At 40.1% G+C, this 22,080-nt stretch overlaps 1 protein-coding gene across 2 annotated transcripts in view; it reads right to left on the bottom strand.

The window, feature by feature from the left end:
- ABHD12 (abhydrolase domain containing 12, lysophospholipase) overlaps window positions 1–22,080 on the bottom strand; it is a 223,156-nt gene that overhangs the window by 29,837 nt on the left and 171,239 nt on the right. For both annotated transcript variants that reach the window (XM_077486185.1, XM_077486184.1), the window contains exons 7-10: window positions 8,198–8,327; window positions 7,614–7,651; window positions 7,099–7,178; window positions 502–584 (exon numbers count right to left, since the gene is read on the bottom strand). In XM_077486185.1, the coding sequence (XP_077342311.1) occupies window positions 502–584; window positions 7,099–7,178; window positions 7,614–7,651; window positions 8,198–8,327 (331 nt within the window). The remainder of the gene's footprint in view (window positions 1–501; window positions 585–7,098; window positions 7,179–7,613; window positions 7,652–8,197; window positions 8,328–22,080) is intronic.

The following is a 22,080-nucleotide window of genomic DNA, read 5'->3' as shown; positions in this document are numbered from 1 at the left end:
AGTTTTAGCAAGCTTCATTCTGTCCTCGGTGATCGGTGCTAAGGTTTACACTTCCATATGACGTAGCAAGTCACACGGGGTATCTCAGGAAGAAGAGCATGGGGCTGTAGTCTCGTAGGATTGCAATGCAATGCCGCAGGGAGTGGATGACAGAGACACGGAATACACCTCATGGCGTTAATAGCCACAAATTTGCGCATGCACCAATGACGTCATGAAAGTGATTCTGGCTCGTTTTCAACAGAATGACAAAGGTTAGGCAAGTTGTAAAAAGAGCATCATGTACATTGATTAGAAATGATTTTGATGCAGCAAAGTGCAAATGTTGGGTTTACAACCACTTTAACTGACAGGTGGTAAAGTACTGCAGATTGTCTTGCATTGTTGGAAATTGAAAAATATTAGTCTCCTGAAAAATGTCAATTGCAATTATATAACCTCTTTATAAAATATGTACCATCAAGGCCGATTTAAGGACATAGACAGATATTGCATACTTACTTTTCATCGTTGGCAAACTTGATGCCACTTGCTGTGATGGGATCAAGGAAAAACCAATCAAAACCTGGGAAATATCTGTACACCTAGAACAGCATCATAAAGAATCTTAGCAGGCTATATGAACTGACGTAGAATTTTATAGTTACAGTTCAACTTTCTATTTTCCTGTACTAGTGATTATCTTATTGTTTGGGTCAATTTAATTTTATATTTTTTACATTTTTAAATTTTTTTAATTAATTATTTTAGCTTATTTATTTATTAGAATTAACTACTTAAGGACCAGGCCTCTTTTTCAGACTCGGTGTTTACATGTTTAAAACAGTTTTTTTTTGCTAGAAAATTACTTAGAACCCCAAACATTATATATTGTTTTTTTTTCACCCTAGAGCAGTGATGGCGAACCTTGGCACTCCAGATGTTTTAGAACTACATTTCCCATGATGCTCAACTACACTGCAGAGTGCAGGAGCATCATGGGAAATGTAGTTCCAAAACATCTGGGGTGCCAAGGTTCGCCATCACTGCCCTAGAGAATAAAATGGCGGTCATTGCAATACTTTTTTCACACCGTATTTATGCAGCAGTCTTACAAGCGCACTTTTTAAATAAAAAAATAAGACAACAATAAATTGAACCCAGGTTTTTGTTTATATTGTGCAAGATAATGTTACACCGAGTAAATTGATACCCAACATGTCACATTTCAAAATTGCGCCCGCTCGTGGAATGGAGTCAAACTTTTACCTTCAAAAATCTCCATAAGCGACATGTTGCATGTTTTGCGTTACAGAGGAGGTCCAGGGGTAGAATTATTGCTCTCGCTCTACCGATCATGGCGATACCTCACGTGTGGTTTGACTACCATTTTCATATGGGGGCGCTACTCACGTATGCGTTCACTTCTATGCGCAAGCTCGTCGGGACGGGGTGTTTTAAAAAAAAATAAAAAATTCTTATTTATTTTAATTGATTTTATTTATTTTTACACTGTTTTAAAAAAAAATGGATCACTTTTATTCCTATTACAAGGAATGCAGCTGCTGCCGTTACCGAGATATCCCTGTTCAAAAAAATGGATGTACATTGTCGTGCGCCGATCGTAAAGTGGTTAACATTCCATTATTTCAGTTTTATAGTATATAAAAACAAATGCTAGTTTGTTCTTTTTATGTGTATAAAATATTTAATATACAAACTTTTAATACAGGAAGCAATCATGACAAAACAGAGCATTATGGGTTTTCTGCACAGCATCAGCAGTATGCCCTTAAGCTAAGTTGACTGCACCATATGTCCCATTTGAACAAGCAGGGGGATGAAAAGAGGAGGGGATGAGACACTTCCTAGCTCATTAAATTAATTTACCTAACTTAAAATTAATAAAGAGTATAGTGTTTTTGTATATACTTTATCTATGAGGAATCAAAAATGACATTGCACACCAGTTAAATGGCCCAAACACAAAAGCCATCTTCAGGATTATGGGAATTGCAATGTAAAGAAAAAGCATGTGAACCCATTGGGATTAACTGGTTTACTGCAGTAATTTGCCATAAAATGTGATCTGATCCTCATCTGTTACAACAATAGTGAAACACGATGAGGTTTATTTACTAAAAGGCAAATATATTGTGTACTGCAAATGCAGTTGCTCTAGATCTGCGGTGAATCTCTGAAATGAGGGGAAGCTCTGCCGATTTCTATCATCCAATCCTGTGCAGGAAACAAATGCGTTTTTTTTCCCTTGCATTTGATTATTTTTTGCAAAATGAAGCCTTACTTCATTTACTAAGCTCTGGAGCAAGTGCACTTGCAGTGCACAGTATATATGCCTTTTGTAAATCAACCCCAATGTGCTTAAAGTGCAACTTTAGTCAGAAAATTAAGCCCTGCTGGATCACTTCAGGATGGCCCCTTTTGCGGGTGTAGCTATGTTAAACATTAAAAATAAGTGCTTATACGGTTTAAAATCCAGTAATACACTGCCTTACCAAGCTTTGCACATGCTCAGTTGCTCTCTATTTTTAGGCACTGGAGTTTGTAGAGGCTGATCTGCTGACAGCCTTAAATCAGAATTAAACCCTCCAATCCTTTACAGCCAAGGAAGCTGCTTTTCTTTGATATGCAACTGCCATGGTGCTGCACATGTGATCAGTTTTGACACCAACCATTTGATGGTTTGACAGTTTGGTTGAGGACACAAGCAAATGTGACAGTTAGCAATCCCAGCATTCCAGTAACATTACTTGTTTTCTGAAACCGGTAAATTGATGGGTATATTTTCGCTTTATGATTTACTTCTGTTCAGGGGCTTCAGCAAGAAGAAGAAAAACAAAACAATGTTGAATGCAATTTACAGCACACACTAATTTTGGTAGCATAATTATTAAATATGGAATGTATGTTCCTTGCTAGAGAACATTATTATTTATCAAGTTGATATGGGTAAAGGCCTGCTTTAAGCTGATAACATACAACCAATTCTAATTCATTATGTCTTTGAACACAACCATTAACCACTTAAAGTGATTCTAAAAGGCAGAAGTTTTTTTTTAACTTAATGCATTCTATGCAATAAGATAAAAAAACCTAGCTGCAGAAACCCCCTTCAGCCCCTCCTACTACTTACCTGAGCTTCATCTCAATCCAGCGATGTTGCACAAAAGCCTCGGCAGTCTGAACTCTCCCTCCTGGTTGGCTGAGACACAGCAGCTGGTGACATTGGCTCCCCCTGCTGTCAATTAAAGTCAGTGAGCCAATGAGCAACAGTTCTGTGTCTGAATGGACACACAGAGCAGCAGCTCGGGTGTTCTCATAGAAAGCTGCTTGCTGTGGGGGCACTCGGCAGGAGGGAGGGACCAGGAGCGCCAGCGAAGACCCCAAGAGGAGGAACTGGGCTGCTCTGTGGAAAACCACTGCACAGAGCAGATAAGTATAACATGTTTGCTATTTTTAAACAAAAAAAACTTTAATATCACTTCAAGCTCCAGAAGGTTATACCCCCTTCATGACCAAGGCATTTTTTGCTGTTCAGCACTGCGCTACTTTAACTAGTTGCTGACCGCCGGCTTTTAAATGACGGCCAGGCGGCGCACCTATTGCAGCGGGAGCTCGTGCGCATGCATCCCTGTTTCTTCGGTGGTGGCGTGTCACGGAGACACCGCTCGCCACCGAAGGGGGTGAACAGCCATTGGTTATGGCTGTTTACCACGTGATCGGCCGTGATGAAGTCACGGCCGATCACAGATGGTCACACCCCGACTGTGCACGGCGCATTCGCGCGATTGTGAGCACGCTGCGCGTGCACGTCGGTGGCGGCGTGTTCCCCGGGAACACTGCTCGTCACCGACGCTGGTAAACAGCCATTGGCCAGCTGTTTACCCACGTAAACGGCTGTGATCCTCTCACAGCCGATCACTAAAATGTAAACAAACTGCTGTAACAATCGTGTGTGAGGAGGAGATTGCGGTAACATCTCGTTACCGCCTACAGTACACATCAAGCACACTGATTGCCCCCCCCCCCCCAATAAAGAGGGCCTGTCACCACCCCTTATAGTACCTGTCAATCACAGTCCATCAGAGTACCTGTCACAGTCCATCAGAGTATTTGAGTACCTATCACAGTTCATCTGAGTACCCGAGTACCTGTCCCAGCCCATCAGAGTACCCGAGTACCTGTCCCAGCCCATCAGAGTACCCGAGTACCTGTCCCAGCCCATCAGAGTACCCGAGTACCTGTCCCAGCCCATCAGAGTACCCGAGTACCTGTCCCAGCCCATCAGAGTACCCGAGTACCTGTCCCAGCCCATCAGAGTACCCGAGTACCTGTCCCAGCCCATCAGAGTACCCGAGTACCTGTCCCAGCCCATCAGAGTACCCGAGTACCTGTCCCAGCCCATCAGAGTACCCGAGTACCTGTCCCAGCCCATCAGAGTACCCGAGTACCTGTCCCAGCCCATCAGAGTACCCGAGTACCTGTCCCAGCCCATCAGAGTACCAGAGTACCTGTCCCAGCCCATCAGAGTACCCGAGTACCTGTCCCAGCCCATCAGAGTACCCGAGTACCTGTCCCAGCCCATCAGAGTACCCGAGTACCTGTCCCAGCCCATCAGAGTACCCGAGTACCTGTCCCAGCCCATCAGAGTACCCGAGTACCTGTCCCAGCCCATCAGAGTACCCGAGTACCTGTCCCAGCCCATCAGAGTACCCGAGTACCTGTCACGGTTCATCCGAATACCCGAGTACCTGTCACGGTTCATCCGAATACCCGAGTACCTGTCACGGTTCATCCGAGTACCCGAGTACCTGTCACGGTTCATCCGAGTACCCGAGTACCTGTCACGGTTCATCCGAGTACCTGAGTACCTGTCACGGTTCATCCGAGTACCTGTCACGGTTCATCCGATTACCCGAGTACCCGAGTACCTGTCACGGTTCATCCGAGTACCCGAGTACCTGTCACGGTTCATCCGAGTACCCGAGTACCTGTCACGGTTCATCCGAGTACCCGAGTACCTGACACGGTTCATCCGAGTACCCGAGTACCTGACACGGTTCATCCGAGTACCCGAGTACCTGACACGGTTCATCCGAGTACCCGAGTACCTGACACGGTTCATCCGAGTACCCGAGTACCTGACACGGTTCATCCGAGTACCCAAGTACCTGTCACAGCCCATCTGAGTACCCGAGTACCTGTCACAGTTCATCTGAGTACCTGTCACCAGGCCATCAGAGTACCTGAGTACCTGTCACCAGGCCATCAGAGTACCCGAGTACCTGTCACCAGGCCATCAGAGTACCCGAGTACCTGTCACCAGGCCATCAGAGTACCCGAGTACCTATTTGCAGCCCATGTCTCATAGAATATACGTTGGGGTGTTTGCTTTCCAAAATGGGGTCATTTTGTGGGTAATTTCACTGTCCTGGTAGTCCAGGACCTTCAAAAGTGTGAAAGGTAGGAATGAAATGAGATGTGTCATTTATGCTCCTAGAATGCCTGAACGTACTACTTCAATGTTCGGCTTCTCTATGTGGCCAGGCTGTGTAAAAGTCCTACAATATGGTATCGCCATACTCGGGAAGAGTAGCAAAATGTATTTTGCGGTGTAATTTTTGCTATATACATGCTATGTGTTAGAAATATCTTATAAATTGACAATTTTGTGTAAAAAAAAAAATGCGTTTCAATTTTTTTCCACATATTCCAAAAACGTCTGGAAAAAAATTAACCGTTCAAAAGACTCATTATGCCTCACAGATTATATGTTGGGGTGTTTGCTTTCCAAAATGGGGTCATTTTATGGAAAATTCCATTGTCCTGGTACTCCAGGGCCTTCAAAAGTGTAATAGGTGGTTGAGAAATGAGATGCGTCATTTTTGCTCGTCTGAAGGTACTACATCAATGTTGGTGCTCTGTATGTGGCCAGGCTGTGTAACAGTCTCACACATGTGGTATCGACGTACTCGGGAAGAGTAGCAGAATGTATTTTGGGGTGTAGTTTGTTGTATGCATATGCTGTATGTTAGAAATAACCTGATAATATGACAATATGTAAAGAATTGTGGGAAAAAATTACAACTTAAAAAAACTCACCATGCTACTTACTTAATACCTTGGAATGTCTACTTTGTAAAAAGGGGTCATTTGGGGAGTATTTGTACTTTCCTGACTTGTTAGTGTCTCAAGAAATGAGATACACCTGATGTACTGAAGGCCTGATCAGATGTGATCAATTTTCAGTGATTGGCACCATAGTTTGTAGACTCTATAACTTTCACAAAGACCAAATAATCTATACTAATGTGGGTTATTTTTTACCAAAGATATGTAGCACTATAAATTTTGGCCAAAATGTATGAAGAAAAATTACTAATTAGCAAAAATGTATGACAAAAACAAAGAAAAAGGCAGTTTTTTCTCAAAATTTACATTTTATTTTATTTATAGCACAAAAAATAAAAAACCCACTAGTGATTAAATACCACTAAAAGAAAGCTCTATTTGTGTGGAAAAAAGGACGCAAGTTTCATATGGGTACAGTGTTGGATGACTAAGTAATTGTCATTCAAACTGTGAGAGCGCTGAAAGCTGAAAATTGGTCTGGTCAGGAAGGGGGTGTAACTGCACTGTATTGAGGTGGTTAATTGGCAATTGCACAGTAATGCAATACACATGTACGCACATGACATTTTTATCCTTTTTTTTTCACACAAATAGAGCTTTCTCTTGATGGCATTTGCTCACCACTGTTTTTTATTTTTCGCAATATAAATGAAAAAAAGGCAAACAATTTTGAAGCTAAAACAATATTTTCTAATTTCTGTCAAAAAACATATCCAATACGATCAAATATTGTCATAAATTTAGGCCAAAATGTATTCTGCTACAAGTCTTTGGTAAAAAAAAAAAAAAAAAAAAAAAAAAAAGGAAAATCCCAATGTACATTATTTAGTCTGTAGGAAAGCTATAGCGTCCACAAACTATGGTATACATATTTGAATATTGATCAATCATTCCTTGAAGCCTTTAAAATGTCAGGACAGCCTATATTTCGCTTTCACTAACATCAAGCCCAGGTTTGTTGCTTACCACAGAAAAAGGATGACTTTTTGCCTCTTCTCGAATGTTTGTAAAAGGCGATTCCAGGACCAGGGCATCAGGAGGTGTTTCTACAAAACATTACATAGAAAAGTTACAATCAGAAGAAGTTTTCAATATCATTAGTGTGTTTTATTAATACATTTCCATCATATTAAGTAGTCCCTTACAGTAGAATATACCACAAACATGCAATATTAAACAAAGGCCGGAGATAGGAGGTACTGTGTAAAACTGACTCATGTGTCCAGTCCAATAAATTAGAATGTGAGTATAATTGGCTTTTACTGGTGTAAAAAAACACTTCCAAAGTTGCTAGTTGCTAATTTATCAGATTCACTTGATGTGAGAAAATAATCTACATGTAGTTGCCACAGAAATATGAACAAACATTAAATGTTCCTAAACATTTTAAGTCTGTTTTCCTAACAGACTAGTAGGCTGAATAATGTGCATATCGCAAGGCTGGGAAATGGGGAAAACGTGTTATTAAACAGAATGCTTACCTCTTTCACACAACCTCCTCACCAAGTTTGTGGCAACACTGAAAATCACAAAACAAAGTAAGTGAAAAATTCACACCATTGCAATATTTGGACCATAATGGAGATATAGAAGATGGGAGACAAAATACACAACTAAAATTTATCCGGCCATAGTTGCAATAATATATTGAAATCCAAAGGTCTAACTTGACATTCAATCTCAGGCAATATTAAGGTCATTCTTCCTGCCTCTGTTCTCTACAGATATGCACATAAAAGCAGAGTTTAATGTTTAGCAGTACAACACAGTGTAACCTGCAATGTGACAGGGCCACAGGAAGCCAGGAATGGACATTCTATATGGGTTTAATGTAACGTGAACTTCAATCATACAAGCTAGACCTAATTCCTTGCTTAAGCTAAGTCGTAAGTAAATAATGGTGTGACACGAATTTTTACAAATTACTTCTTTGTTTTACAAAAAGTTAGAAAAACCAAGATTGTGTCTGTTAAGCTACTTCTAAGATGCAATACTGGTGGTGCTGCCTACTGTCGATGTATGGATGAGTTTTTCCAGATAAACTAAGCACGGGTATTATATTTACCCTGTTCCCAAAGAGTGTCCCCAGATGTAGACAGGATTGTCCCCACTTCTGGCCTTGATCCAGTCAAAGACATGAAGGGCATCATAGGTCATACCAGTCTCTGATGGAGAACCGGCTGAGTCACCCCATCCTGAAAAATAAGAGACAACAAAATCAGTGATGGTCAAATGAGAACACACTACATGTACACTGATACCAGGGCTATTCAGCTAAAGCAGACAGAAGACAATGATTAAACTATGTAAATGTTACCATTTTGTGCTATAAATTAAAGGATAAGTTCACTTAAAAAAATAAAAATAAATCAAAGGCACATTTATTTTCAGGTAAAAAAAAAAATTAGCATTTACTATTTTTGTATTTTTAGGTGCCTGGAAAGCATTGCACCAGCGATCAGCAAATCACTGATGCCATGCAAGTCTCCTGCAGACTGTCAGTGTGAGGTAGCTGGCCGTACATCGTACAGGCAGACAGTTTTACACTAACAGGAAGGCTCAATTGCGCCTTGGTAGTTAATAGGAAACTCCAAACCGACAGCCGCAAAAGATGTCAGAACTTGTAGTTCAGACGAGATCAAACGCATTCAGGGTGATGTGGCCGTAGGGGATGGGGATAAGATGGGAGTGTGATACCGGAGGGATGATATGGTTATTATGAAGGTTGTTAGCCTGGCATTAACACTCTCAAAAAAAAAAAAAACTTGCCACTATGATGTGACTGCATGGAAGGGACGCTGAGCTGTAAGCTGAGGTGGTCCCACGGTTATTAAATTGATTTCACTGAGTGGGAGAAAAGAAAAAAAGGAAAAAAGGAAAAAAAAAAAAAAAAAGAACTTGTAGTTCATTCATACATAGAGCTCTGATGATGCGGCCATGTGGGCGGACAGAGGACCACCACCTCAGCATCCCATTAAAGAGAAGCACTAGCAGAAAAACTGGATACATTGGTATGCAAAAGAGCAACTACTAAAATGCCTTCTGCACTCAGACCACTAACATGCAGTGGAAATGTAGACCGATCCACTGAAAAGACTTCACATGGAACTGTCCGTATTCACTCAATGCCTATAACTGCTGTTTAACCAGCAGATAATGAGGAGGAACCAGAACCCACCTTGTGTGATATGTTAACAGCAGTAAATACATGTAATACTTTACTAACAGGTCCTAACAGACCAGTAACAGGTCCTACATACCAACCTAAACCTATTAGGCGTAACATGCAAAAAATGCAGAACTGTACCACAACCCTAGAGAGCAGCATGCGCACATAGGAAGATGAGGTGGTTCTATCAAAATGCAGTCTGCATTCTACATAATTTAAACCTTCCAATCACAAATTAGGGTGGAAGATATGGAAAATTATTTATGTAGAAATAATCTCCATATCATTGAAATGCCAGAACAAGCAGAAGATAAATCTGACACAAAGGTTATAGAACACCATTTATCTTTCTACAATAGCATTGCACTTTAAGAAATGATCTGCGTTGGACTGCTTTTCAGAGGGCATTTGACAGGTGGTGAGGTTCTGAAAAAAGCCTGCACCGTCATGCCACAACTGTGTTTATAGCACTGAATAAGTGGTGTTTGGTAGGCTGTACTGCCCAACAAATGCAAAAGAAGTGATCATTTTTGCTACACATGGGTGCAACCCCATGTGTATACCCCATAAGGCAGCCTTTGGAGCTTTGGGGGGAGGCAGTAAAAAATGTGTGAATAAAAAAATGCACGTTAAAGTCTAAATTAAGCCTACTTTTGGGAAAGGATAACTTTGCGCCCTCATTTAGTGCCATTCTGTCCTCCACCACCAGGGGGCTCTCTTAAACCATTTCAATAATTTATTTACATTACAACTACATGTGAAATGTTTGATTACAGGGATAAGGAAATCGCCTTAAAATTGGCTAGAAATAATAAACAACTAGAGTACAGGGATTCAAAGTCTTCCTCTTTCTAGATTTATTGATTCAAATCCAGAGGCATTGCACCAAAGACCTGGATGTTAAAAGATGATTGTAAAAACTGAATTCCCTAAACCATGCTGTACTCAAGAAAGATGAGAGTAGCTGCAGGAGGCAAAATAAATGTTATTGGTTCTCCGAATGTAGTTGCAGCCTGGTTAGACCACAATGAGCTTGAGCTCCAATGCAGAGGACCCTGAAAGTATTATTCTAATACAGGTCTCTGACACCCTCTTCAGGAGAAGTCAGCCAGGATGACTACATGCTCTTTGTCACCTTCTGACCACTGGATACATTTAATACAGGAGGAAAAGGTTATAGCAGTTAAAAAACCTTTTTATGCCACAGTTTGGCATGGAAATTTGGGGGCAGGCATGGAAAACAGATTGTAGTTTACTATTTTTTTTTTTTTGTGTGGACTGATGTTAACAGATATTTGGCAACCAGTTATGTTGTGTGGGATGAATTGAAAGCATTTCTAAGAGGTATATATGTAAAAAAAAACTAAAAAAAAAAAAGAAAGAAAAAGAAACTCACAATCCAGAGAATCAGATTGTGGGCTGGTTCTCAACCGGTATAAAAAATGTCTCCAAACTGAAGACAGAAGATTCCTCACTCCCAAAAATACTATGATTATGAAAACATGGGGCATATGTTGGCCACGATAGCAAAAGCACACACAGCATCTCCCTGCATTAAAGGCATAAATTCTGGGTTAGAACAAAATCTCCCTTCATCCTGCAGGAATTTAACATATAGTTTGAATCTCTAAGATACTAAAGTCTCATATACTCAAGATGCAATACAATTACATTGAGCTACTCTTCTTGGCTTAGAAGAAACAGACGGGCCATGTTAAATGCTCCAATCATCATAAATGAGCTTCATGAGGCAGTGGCAATTTTTTTGAGTAATAAAGTGCCAGGGAATGATGGCTTGCCATCTGAAATCTACGAAAAGTTTGGTGATATATTACTTACCTTGATGAATTAGGCTACAATAATAGTTCTACCAAAACCAGGACCCCTGGATACTAGAATCCTATTGGCTGATTTCACTATTAACCTTAGACTCTAAAATTACTGCCACAGCATTCTCTAAAACAATTCATAACATAATCCAAATGGACCAACCAGGCTTATCCAGAACAGACCAACAACTATCAATATTTGATGACTATATCTAAACCTACAGACAACATTCTCTCATTAGATGCTGCTAAGGCATTTGATAGAGTGGGGTGGCAATATTTCTGTAAAATCTTTGGTTTGGATCATGAATTTATTAAATTGATTCAAAATTCTGTACTCAAATCCAATAGCCATACATCAGTGTGAATAAACTTTTTTCACAACCATTAACCTCCCTGGCGGTACGATTATTTTGGATTTTAGGTGCTAAAAGCGGTACCATTATTTTGCATGAAAATTTGGCGTTTTATATTGTAGTCCTGTAATTCTTAGGAATAACTCTCTTAAATCTGTCCAAACCAGAGTCTAGCAGACATCCCGGGTATGATAAAGTTTGAAAAAATGAAATCATAAATTAGAATATAATAAATAACTATAAATAATTGTACCAAATAATAATATATTAATAATAAAAATTATTCAATAATGTAATCAAATCAAAAACACAGAAATTTGCTCAGTTGCAGAATTGTCACTGTCATTACTTTTCAGTATTTGATGACGGATCTCCCCACAAATCGCTATCGCTCAATTCTGCAAGTGATTACAATTTATTATCGCTGTTTTCTAGCTGGTCTAAAACCATTTTTGATGTAAAGTGACAGTTTGGTTGCTATGGACAATCTCCAGTTTCCAGGCATAAAGAACAGTTTTTATTATATAAAACTGCATGCAGAGCACTGGACAGACCACTAGGGACAAAGGGGATGTGAAATATTTACATACAGCAATGTAATCTGTAAGATTACATTATACTGTATGTATACTGTGTGTTTCACTTTTTGAATTTGGCGTCGATCTCCGTCCCCGTGCGTCGCAACGCTCGTAGGGAACGGAGATCGGCTTCGTGATAGACCGAGCGAGACACGGCTCGCTCGTACAGCGGGGAGACAACGCTGGATCCGAGGGAGAAGGTAAGTAAACCTCCTCCTGGATCCAGCGATGCAGTCCCGAGTCTGGCTCGGGGTTACCGCTCTTGGTATAAAAATTCCACCCCGAGCCAGACTCGGGAATACCGTCAGGGGGGTTAAAAAGAAGAGGTACAAGGCAGTGGTGCTCACTGTTACCCTTGCTTTTTGTCCTTGCTATAGATCCATCAGTCTCATCGACCCAAATATTGGTGGTTTCCTAAGGAATGATACAGAGGAAATATCCCCATATGCAGATGATGCACTACTATTCTTAAGAGATACTACCTCCTTGGAAATTGAATTCCCACTCAGGATTTACCATATACTGAGACAAATTCACAGGCCCCCTGTAGACCCCATCCTGCAAGATCTACCTACTGTATGTGTGCAAGTCAAATGAAATTAGTACCTACCTTGCCATAAGAATACCTACCAAGCTGTCTAAATATCAGGACTCTAACTTGTCACCTCTTATTATTCTACACGATTAATATAGCGCCAACAGTTTGCAGTGTTTTACAAAGTAACAGGAGACAGTATAGCTACAATATAATTCAATACAAGAGAATTGGGAGGGCACTGCTTGTGAGAAAGTACAATCTAACAGGGAGAAGCAAAGGAGACAAGTGGTTATAACTTTGATGGATGAGCTGATGAAAAGAAGTAGAAGTGCAGTTTTTAAGATGGAAGTGGGATAAGCTTTCCCTAAGAGATGAGTCTACAGGGATTGCCTAATGCCCAACAGAGTAGCAAATAACCTGGAATGCAATACATATGGATGGAATACATATTGAGTTTAGGACGTGCGGCATCTAAAGCCTCGTACACGCGGTTCGATTGTTGTACGACCGAGCGTCTGATTTTTGTCAAAAGCATGTGTGCAGGATTTTGTCTAGCATACTAACTATCTGCAAATTGTCATTTGACAAACAGGAATGCAGTGACGTACTATGGGAATACGAAGAGGAAGTTCATTTCTCAAGCGCCACCCTTTGGGCCCTTTCTATAAATTTCATGTTAGCAGAAGTTTGGTGAGTGTTGGTTCACACTTTTTTATTAGGTTATTTTTATTTGGATGGCAGACAGCATCTCTAATTTAATTTCTGTTGGGTTTTTTTTTCTGCACAATAATTTTTTTTGTAGAATAATACTTGGCTAGGTGTTTTTCTTTAAATGACAGTTTGGAAGTAGGCAGTTATATTAAAAACAACACGATGGAAAATTAAGAACGGACACCAACATAATTGTATCTTTGATCTTAAAAACTCTGGGATAATGGTGTTGTGGTAACTTCCACAAAAATCAAACAACCATAATAATAATAATATTTATATCACTACAAAAAAAATGCCTTTTAAAATATGTTTGGCAAAACTACACCAGTATCGCAAGAAAAGCAGCTTCATTATTATCCCATTAAAGAAGATGAGAATGTGCGCTGCATTTAGACATTTGATCAATTGCTGCCTCACAAATGTTAACTCTAGATTATGAACTGTAGTTTACTAGACCAAACTCTTCTGGGTCGTTCCTTGATTCATGCGTGTTTGTACTTTCGACTTTTGTGTGACGATTTCTGTACTGACCATCTGAAAATCAGACATTGAGTTCTGAAAATCTGCAGACAGCTCGTCTTACGAATTTCCTCTTCTGATTTTCATAACGTGTGTGCCTTTAGAGAGCAGGCAACCCTAACCGAAGAGTGCATTAGCTTTGTGGAGTATGCCATCTTCCCACTTTCTGCTAACTTCTTCACTGCTAAAATGTATTTCTCTTTGTATAGAGTCAAACTGGGAGAGACTAGAACCTGGCTGGCTCTAGATGGAATAATCTGCACTTTATTGGCTTTGGGGAGAAGTCTGACGGCGCCACATTAATTACAAATTAATTGTTACAAATTTCGGTAGCAACACACAAAAGAAACAATATAGCTATATAGAAAAAACCCTATTAAAGAATTGGCATCATAAATATAACAGTCTATACAGGTATAGAAACCTGCACATTTTATAAGGATGTAATTTTACAAACCTCATGTACATGTATCTTGTGATGATACCAACATCAAAAGCCAGAAGACAAGTAAAACAAAAAGGAAAAACAATAAAATGCATCTCAAAAATTTCAAGATAATAAGCCTTAATAATGGTCATATACAGAATCAGTCTAAAACAAATGTCTATTAGAAGACTATAAGTCTCATTTATCTGAAAAGGAATAAGATTAAAGAATATAACACTGCCTTTGTAAATTTCCAAGATAATCCTTCTTCGAGCACAAAAACTAGTTTAGAAAATGCCAGGTTAGAATATGATCTATTTCTCACAGAAAACGCAGATAAATCCCTGCAACGTTCTAGACACGCCTACTTTATGAAATCTAACAAACCAGACACTATGTTGTCGCATGCTCTCAATTCTAGGCATAAACAATCTAATCCTATCCGACTCCAATTGTCGAAAAATAATTATACCTGCAATCCGCTTAAAAGTTTCCACAAATCTCAGTTAGTTTCCCTATATTCGGAAACTACAGAATTTAATCCTTCTGAAGCCGATGCCTTTTACTCATTTAAAGCTTCCTGAACTAACCCAGATCCAAAATTCTCTTCTCGAAGAACCCATTTCAGTGGTAGAGGTAGTGAACACTATTAAAGAACTAAAGCAAAACAAAAGACCAGGCCCAGATGGTTTTTCAGCCATATATTACCATACTTTTGTAGAGATCCTTTCTCAATTATCTGCATGATCCCAAAAGCAAATCCTGATAGGACACATCCTGCTCGAATTTCCGCTCCATTTCACTTTTAAACCTTGATATAAAAATTCTAGCGAAAATTTTGGCATCCCGCCTGAACAAAATCATAGGTAACCTTATTCATCGTGACCAAGTAGGCTTTATGCCTACTCACCAAGCTGGTGACAATGTGTGTCGGGCAGTACTCTTGGTGCACATTGCCAAAACTCGCCGCATTCCCTCTCGTTTCCTTTCCCTTGATATCAGGAAAGCTTTTGATTCAGTTTTTTGGCCCCATTTGCATCACACTCTCCAGAAATCGGGTTTTGGAACCCCCTTCATTAAATGGATAACAGCACTTTATGACAGACATCAAGCATATGTAAAACATGCAGGCTATAAATCTGACTCTTTCAAAATAGAAAATGGCACATGTCAGGGATGTCCACTTTCCCCACTTTTATTTTCCCTTTTAATAGAACCCCTAGCACAATACATTAGACTAGACCCAAAAATAACCGGAATAGAACTCTGTTTGTTTGCGGATGATATTTTACTATTTTTATCATCTTCCCAAGTCTCTGGTCCTAATCTATTACCTATCCTTAATAGGTTTGCCAATATATCCGGATTAACAAATAACCCCACAAAATGTTTAGCACTGAATATATCCCTACCCGACAGAGAAGAAGACGTGGTAAAATCAACACTTTCATTTACCTGGGCAGAAAAAACAATCCCATACCTTGGTATTAATCTAACAGCTTCTATCTTAGATCTCTTTTTTAGCCAATTACCCATCTACTCTGAGGAAAGTGACTAATTTAATGAAACAATGGTCTCACCTTCCACTATCTTGGCTAGGTAGGATTAATACTATCAAAATGTCAATTTTACCTAAATTACTATATTTGTTCAGAGTCCTGCCGAACCCAATCCCAGCATACTTTATTAGATTAATTCAGAAAAGGGAAATGACATTTGTTTGGGGATCTTCCAAACCTCGCATCCCTTCCCAAACATTATATCTTCCTAAGCCTTCTAGTGGCTTGGGTTTTCCCAACTTTGCATTATATTACAAAGCTGCCTATAACACAAGCTTACCAAAATATCATGCAACACAAGAAACCCCTTTGTGGGTATCAATAGAAGTGACTGAATGTGATCCCTTATCAGTCTCAAACCTTCTAGGACTTCATCCTAAAGATCGCATTGGTCTACATAACCCTATTACTAAACACTTTATATCCCTTTGGGATAGGCTTAAAACCAAACACCAATTACTATCCCCACACAATCCTCTCCTCTCCTTCCTTAAAAATCCAGCTTTTTACTCAGCATGAGTCTCCCCCAAGCCATTCAAAGTCTGGGCTTCCCTAGATGTTTTGAGATTACATAAATTTGTTATGTCCTCCAACATTATTCATTTTCAAGATCTGCAAGAGACTTTTGGGTTAACCCCCTCGAACATATTCTGATACCTTCAAATGAAAAATGTCTTCACACCTTACACAAATGCAGACACAACACTTGGTCAACTCACAATGTCTGAAACCACATGTAAAAAGCACCCACATGCCAAGAGACTAATCTCTTCTCTTTACTCTCAGTTATTTACTGCACCCAACTCGGACAAACCTTCTTATACCCAGAAATGGGAGGAGGACCTTGGGCGTACAATAACTGCTAAAGAATGGTCAGATATCTGGTTGGCTACCAAAACATCCTCCCCTAATGTTTTAGCGGTTGAAACCAATTATAAATTCTTGACCCGATGCTACCTCGTACCATCCAGAGTTGCTAAACACTCTACATCCTGCTCAGCCCTTTGCTTTCGGGGCTGTTCGGACTTGGGCACGCAAATGCACATCTGGTAGGCCTGTCCTATAGCTCAAATCTTCTGGAAGGAAATATTTTTAATTGCCTCCAAACTATTCAAAATGCTAATGCAACCAGACCCTACCACGGCATTACTTAATCTTAAACCTGTATACTTGACACATATACAGTTCAAGCTTTTTGTCCAGCTCCTTACAGTTGCTAAGCAAACTCTTGCGAAAGCAAGGAAATCCCCTTCTTTGGTGGTAGCGGAGTCAAAACATAGAATGAATAACTTCATGATCCACTCTAAACTGGCTGCCATAGAACAATCAAATTCGAAAATTTTAAAATATGTGGTGCCCATGGGTTCATTCTTTCGCACCTTCATCTTTTGATGATTCAGTACTCCTGCCATGGTAGTTGATTATATTTGATGGAACTCAAACCTTACTAAACCCCACACTGGCTCTCGGATTAATCCAGTAAAATTCTTTTTGCCTCTCTTCTTCCTTTTCTTTCTCTATACCCTTTCCTTCCTCTACCATCCCCGTCATTGATTCTTGAAGCTCATTGTTACTAATGTTGTATCTCATCCACATTATATTGGAAACTAACATGGTAGAAATAGATGGATACCTTTTGATAAAATATATTGGTTCTAAAATCTCTATTTCGAGTATCCTTATTTATTTATCATATTTCATTTTACGTTTTATATACTTACCTACTACTGTAATTATTGAGCTTCATTCCTTATGTTAACTTGTATCTATTAACATGTATGTTAAGCTTATTACTTTGAACTTAATAAAAATCTTTTGACAAGGAAAAATTCTCTCCAACATTATGGTGTCCATTCTATCAGTGCAGAAAATTGGATAAGATTTCCAATTCAGAGCTATAGCCCATAGTGTAGCTACAGGGGGGTCCCCTGGTTTGCAGTTTGGAAAAGTTCTTGTTTAAAAATTGAAGGTAATAACAATGGTAATATATACTTATATCTATATCCAACATGCTGATTTATTTATTTTACTGTCTGTTTTCCTACCTTGCCCTACCTTGATAACCACATAGGTGGTATTTTTACTATGGTGGAATAAAGCTTTGCTAATTTGTGTGTGTGTGTGTGTGTGATTTACCATTTTGAGGCACAAATTAGAGTCCCGTTATTATATGGTTGGTCCTAGGCATTAAGTCGTACAACCGGAATTGTGGAAGGCAGAGACCCCCTTTAGATTGGGAGCTCACACCTGAACTTGACAGATCTTCCTGATATGGAGATTAGGTGTCATTTACTAATGCAAGAGCTCACAGAACCTCATCCAGGACCCCACCCCACAAGAACCAACCTTTGTCTTATTTAATAGCAAAGATCGCAGACTCTTAAAACAAATTTGCCATTCTGAGAGTTGTGGGCAAGAAAGAAAGCCTAAACTATAAGAATGGCAGGAATCAGATTTATTTTTAGTGAACCGGTGACAATAAGTCTTTTCTCCTGAGGCGAAAAAACCTTTGTCCTACCCCCCCCCCCCCCCCAGGCTTCTACCTGCCTGGGAGAGAAGGTCCCTCCCTAAAATCGTGGTGCTGCCGGACACTGAGACAACTGAGAACTGCTCAACCTCTGGCCTTGAATCATAGCTCCTGGAATTTTGTAAGTGTCTATACTAGCCCTCTCTATGTAGTAGGTTTCCATTTTCTTTCCTCCTACATGTCCTTCATAAGCATCTCCATGTTCCCCATCCCATTGGGCCTTCCTATGTACTTTGTTTAAATAGCTAATACCCAAAGACAATGATCCTGGGGATGTGTTTTTATATAACAAACACTTGAACAGCAGTACAGTGACTGGGAGCAGATAGACTGAGGGCAGAGTAGGAAAATGGTTGTAGGAGGTGGGTCAGGGACAGTACAGATCAGGAGGGCTTGATGATACTTGAAACCTGAAGGGAGCTTGAGAGGTCATCTACAGCTTCTAATGTGCATGTTGTGGAGAGGACGGTGTGTAGGGAAAAGAGACCAAGTTTCAGCACTAGAGGTCTGGGCAAAATTCTAGTTCGCCCAGACCTACAACGTTGCTTTACATATTTCCAAGGAGCCTCCATTTTGGTTACCAAAACCCTAGAGGCCAAGGTAGTGGAAGTACAGACAGATTATGATGGATGATATGGTATCCTTAAATTTATATTTATTGGTAGCTCAGTTACCATCTGAGGACAATAATCTAGTCTTAACTGATTGTAACACAGCCCTAGACATACAACTGGGTTGCCTCAAGAGGATTTGTAGACCTAATATGGTTTTTATTGCCTAATTTGCCATGTTTACCTTAACGAGGAAGTAAACTCTGTTGTTTCTTTTTTACCTGCAAAGTAAAGGCATAATGTACTAGTATGCATCGCATACTAGCACATTATGTGACACGTACCTGCAAACGAAGCCCTCGTCGTCCCTGCTGCAGGCCGTAAACATCTTCACCCGTCTTCGGAAACATCTTCACCCGTCTTCCTTCCAGGTCTACGGTCTCCGGCTGTGTGGCTGGTCGGAGCTGCATGACATCTCTCCCGCGCATGCACGTGGGAGCTGCCGGTCACGGCACAGGGCTCTGAAGAGACGACACCAGCCGCCGTTCCTTCAGAGCACATGAGCCAATTACATAATCGGCACAGTATACAGTAAATATCTCTAAAACTGTGCAAGTTTAGGAGGTATTTGTACCTATAGGTAAGCCTATAATAAGGCTTACCTATAGGTACTCTAAACATTAGAGGAAAGTTTACTTCCTCTTTAAAGATGACACTAAACTCTGGTTTAAAGTACAAGATTTATTCTTAATTCAAAAAACATCTTCTATTGTTCTTAGCCAGCTCTAAATCCCTTTTTTTCTTCTGTTGTAAACTGACTTCTTGTTAGACGGTGGCTACATCCTCTCTCCATGGTCCCGCTGTATGTAGGAATGTAGCCATCCTCTCTTGCTCATTCCTGAGATAGACTATAGGATTTGTAATATGCATAAAGTGGTGCAAATGGCCGCACCTAATGCCCCGTACACACGAGCGGACTTTTCGACATCCAAACTCCGACGGACTGAGTCCGGCGGACTATCCGCTCGTGTGTGGGCTGCAACGGACTTTAGCTTCGCAAAAGTCTGACGGACTTTAGAAATGAAGCATGCTTCAAATTTTCCCGACGGAACTCCGCCGGACCCAGGTCCGATGTAGAAGTCCGCTCGTCTGTATGCTGTTCCGACAGTCCTAAAACGACGCATGCTCTGAAGCAAGTACGAGACGGAAGTGCTCGGTCTTGTAAAACTCCAGTTCGTATTGGAAGTAGCACATTCGTCATGCTGCAAATTCTGTGCTCGTTTAAATGTATAGCGCATCTTCTTTATAATGCTAGAAGAACGAAGCCTTTTTATTTATAATGCTAGAAGAACGAAGTTGCTTTGCTGCTCATATTCACTCACAGAGTTCTCACCAAACACATTTCTGTTTTATTTCTCCTCATCTCATGAATGATCTTGTTTTTATTTTAAAGCCCCATCTCAATATTTTTTTTTTTTATGTTTTTTTTAATAATTTTTTTTACTCCATATTTTTGGTACAATTCTTTACCATGTTTTTCTTGTGATCTCCATATTAAATTATTCTGTCAATTAAAACCAAAAAAAAAAAAAAAAGTTGTTAACTTGACCGAATAATTAAATATGGAGATCACAAGAATAAAAATGTTCATGATTTCACCCAAAAATATTGATGAAAAAATTACTCCAAAAAAATAAAAAAAAACAAGAAAAAATGTTGGTGACTAATTTTTGGCCTACATATTTTTGGTACAATTCTTTACCATTTATTTTTTATTGTGATCTCCATATTTAATTGTTCCGTCAAGTTAAAACCAAAAACTTTATTTTATTTTATTTTTTTTTCATTACCACAATAACCTTTTTATTTTTATTCTGGTGACAAGTTACCACAATAACATTTTTATTTTGTTTATAACCTCAAGGAGGTTAGTGTCCCTTGTTAATTTCACATTGTCTTTTATAGAAAGGTATTTGACCAAAAAACACATAGGCAATTATATTTTCAAACAAAAATAGCCATTTATTCTGGTTCTACAAACAAAAAAATGAAGGCAACACTGGAGAAAATTGTGACATTTCTGTAGCCTTTTGGCCCCAGGGCAAACGTGAAACTATGTGGACAAGAAAATTCAAATATTACAAAATCAAATATGGTCCCAGAATCCCAGACATCAAGAGCAGCATCAGATGGTATATATGTCCCCAGGCTGTGGTTGGTCGGACCAGAGTGAAGCCAGGTCATCACCTTCTTCTCTTCGCTCCACCCTTCACTGCACCCTTCCCTGCAGACTTCCCTGTAGCCTTCCTGGGAGGCTGTGTCTCCGGTGGTGGACTCGTGGCAGGAGGAGGAGGAGGAACAGGAGGAACTTGCTCCACAATAGTACTGTTGGCTGATAAATCTCCACTGAACCCCTTCTGTAAGGACAGGAAAATGAGCCTTTCGCAGTGGAGACGTTGGCCCATCTCTAGTTGCTGGAGCCGGCTGGCAATGTAGCAGCCGTAGGCCTCTTCTGCGTCAGGGGGGCTGTTTAAAACATTAGTCGCCTCTCTAATTAGTCGCAGGGATTCCTCCTGTGCCTGTGTATTTTTTTTGGCCCTTTTGGATGGAAGACGGAGGGGAGGCACTTGAGAAGTCGTCATGCTTCTACTAGGCCCGGCCACCTCCTGCCTGACAGAGGGCATGGACTCCTCCTGGCTGAGAGTGGGCATAGCCTCCTCCTGCCTGCCACTTTCACCACCTTCCTCCTGGCTGAGCTCCTCCTGTGTATAAAAAAGGGACATTGTTTTAGTTTTTTGTTCATCAATCCTAAACATTTTTCAGCTCCTGACTTCAAAATTCGGTTAATACATATAAAAGAGTATCATTATGACACCACTATTTCTTGTTTCTGCTGGTGACAAACATTTGTGGCCACTACTGTAAATTGATATGTCCAAATTTTAACTAGTTTTTAACATCAATAATAGCGTACAAATTCGAATAACATCTAGTTAACATCATTAATATTCTGAATATCACTATTTTTGGTAAAAAAATACCTGGCTCCAGCTGGGTGCATCCGCTTCCTCCAGGATGGAAGGCTCATCAGCCTCTGCTGAGGTGGAGGGAATGCTGCAGGGAAGGGTGGAGGGAAGGGTGGAGGGAAGAGTAGAAAGCGACTCCCTGGGTCTATACCGGT

Source organism: Lithobates pipiens, unplaced genomic scaffold, assembly GCF_037356315.1.
Source record: "Lithobates pipiens isolate NorthernLeopardFrog02 unplaced genomic scaffold, aLitPip1_a1.2 Scaffold_18, whole genome shotgun sequence".
In the NCBI taxonomy this organism is placed as follows: Eukaryota; Metazoa; Chordata; class Amphibia; order Anura; family Ranidae; genus Lithobates; species Lithobates pipiens.
The sequence above is the reverse complement of the archived record's forward strand: the minus strand, read 5'-3'. Positions and strand labels throughout refer to the sequence as shown.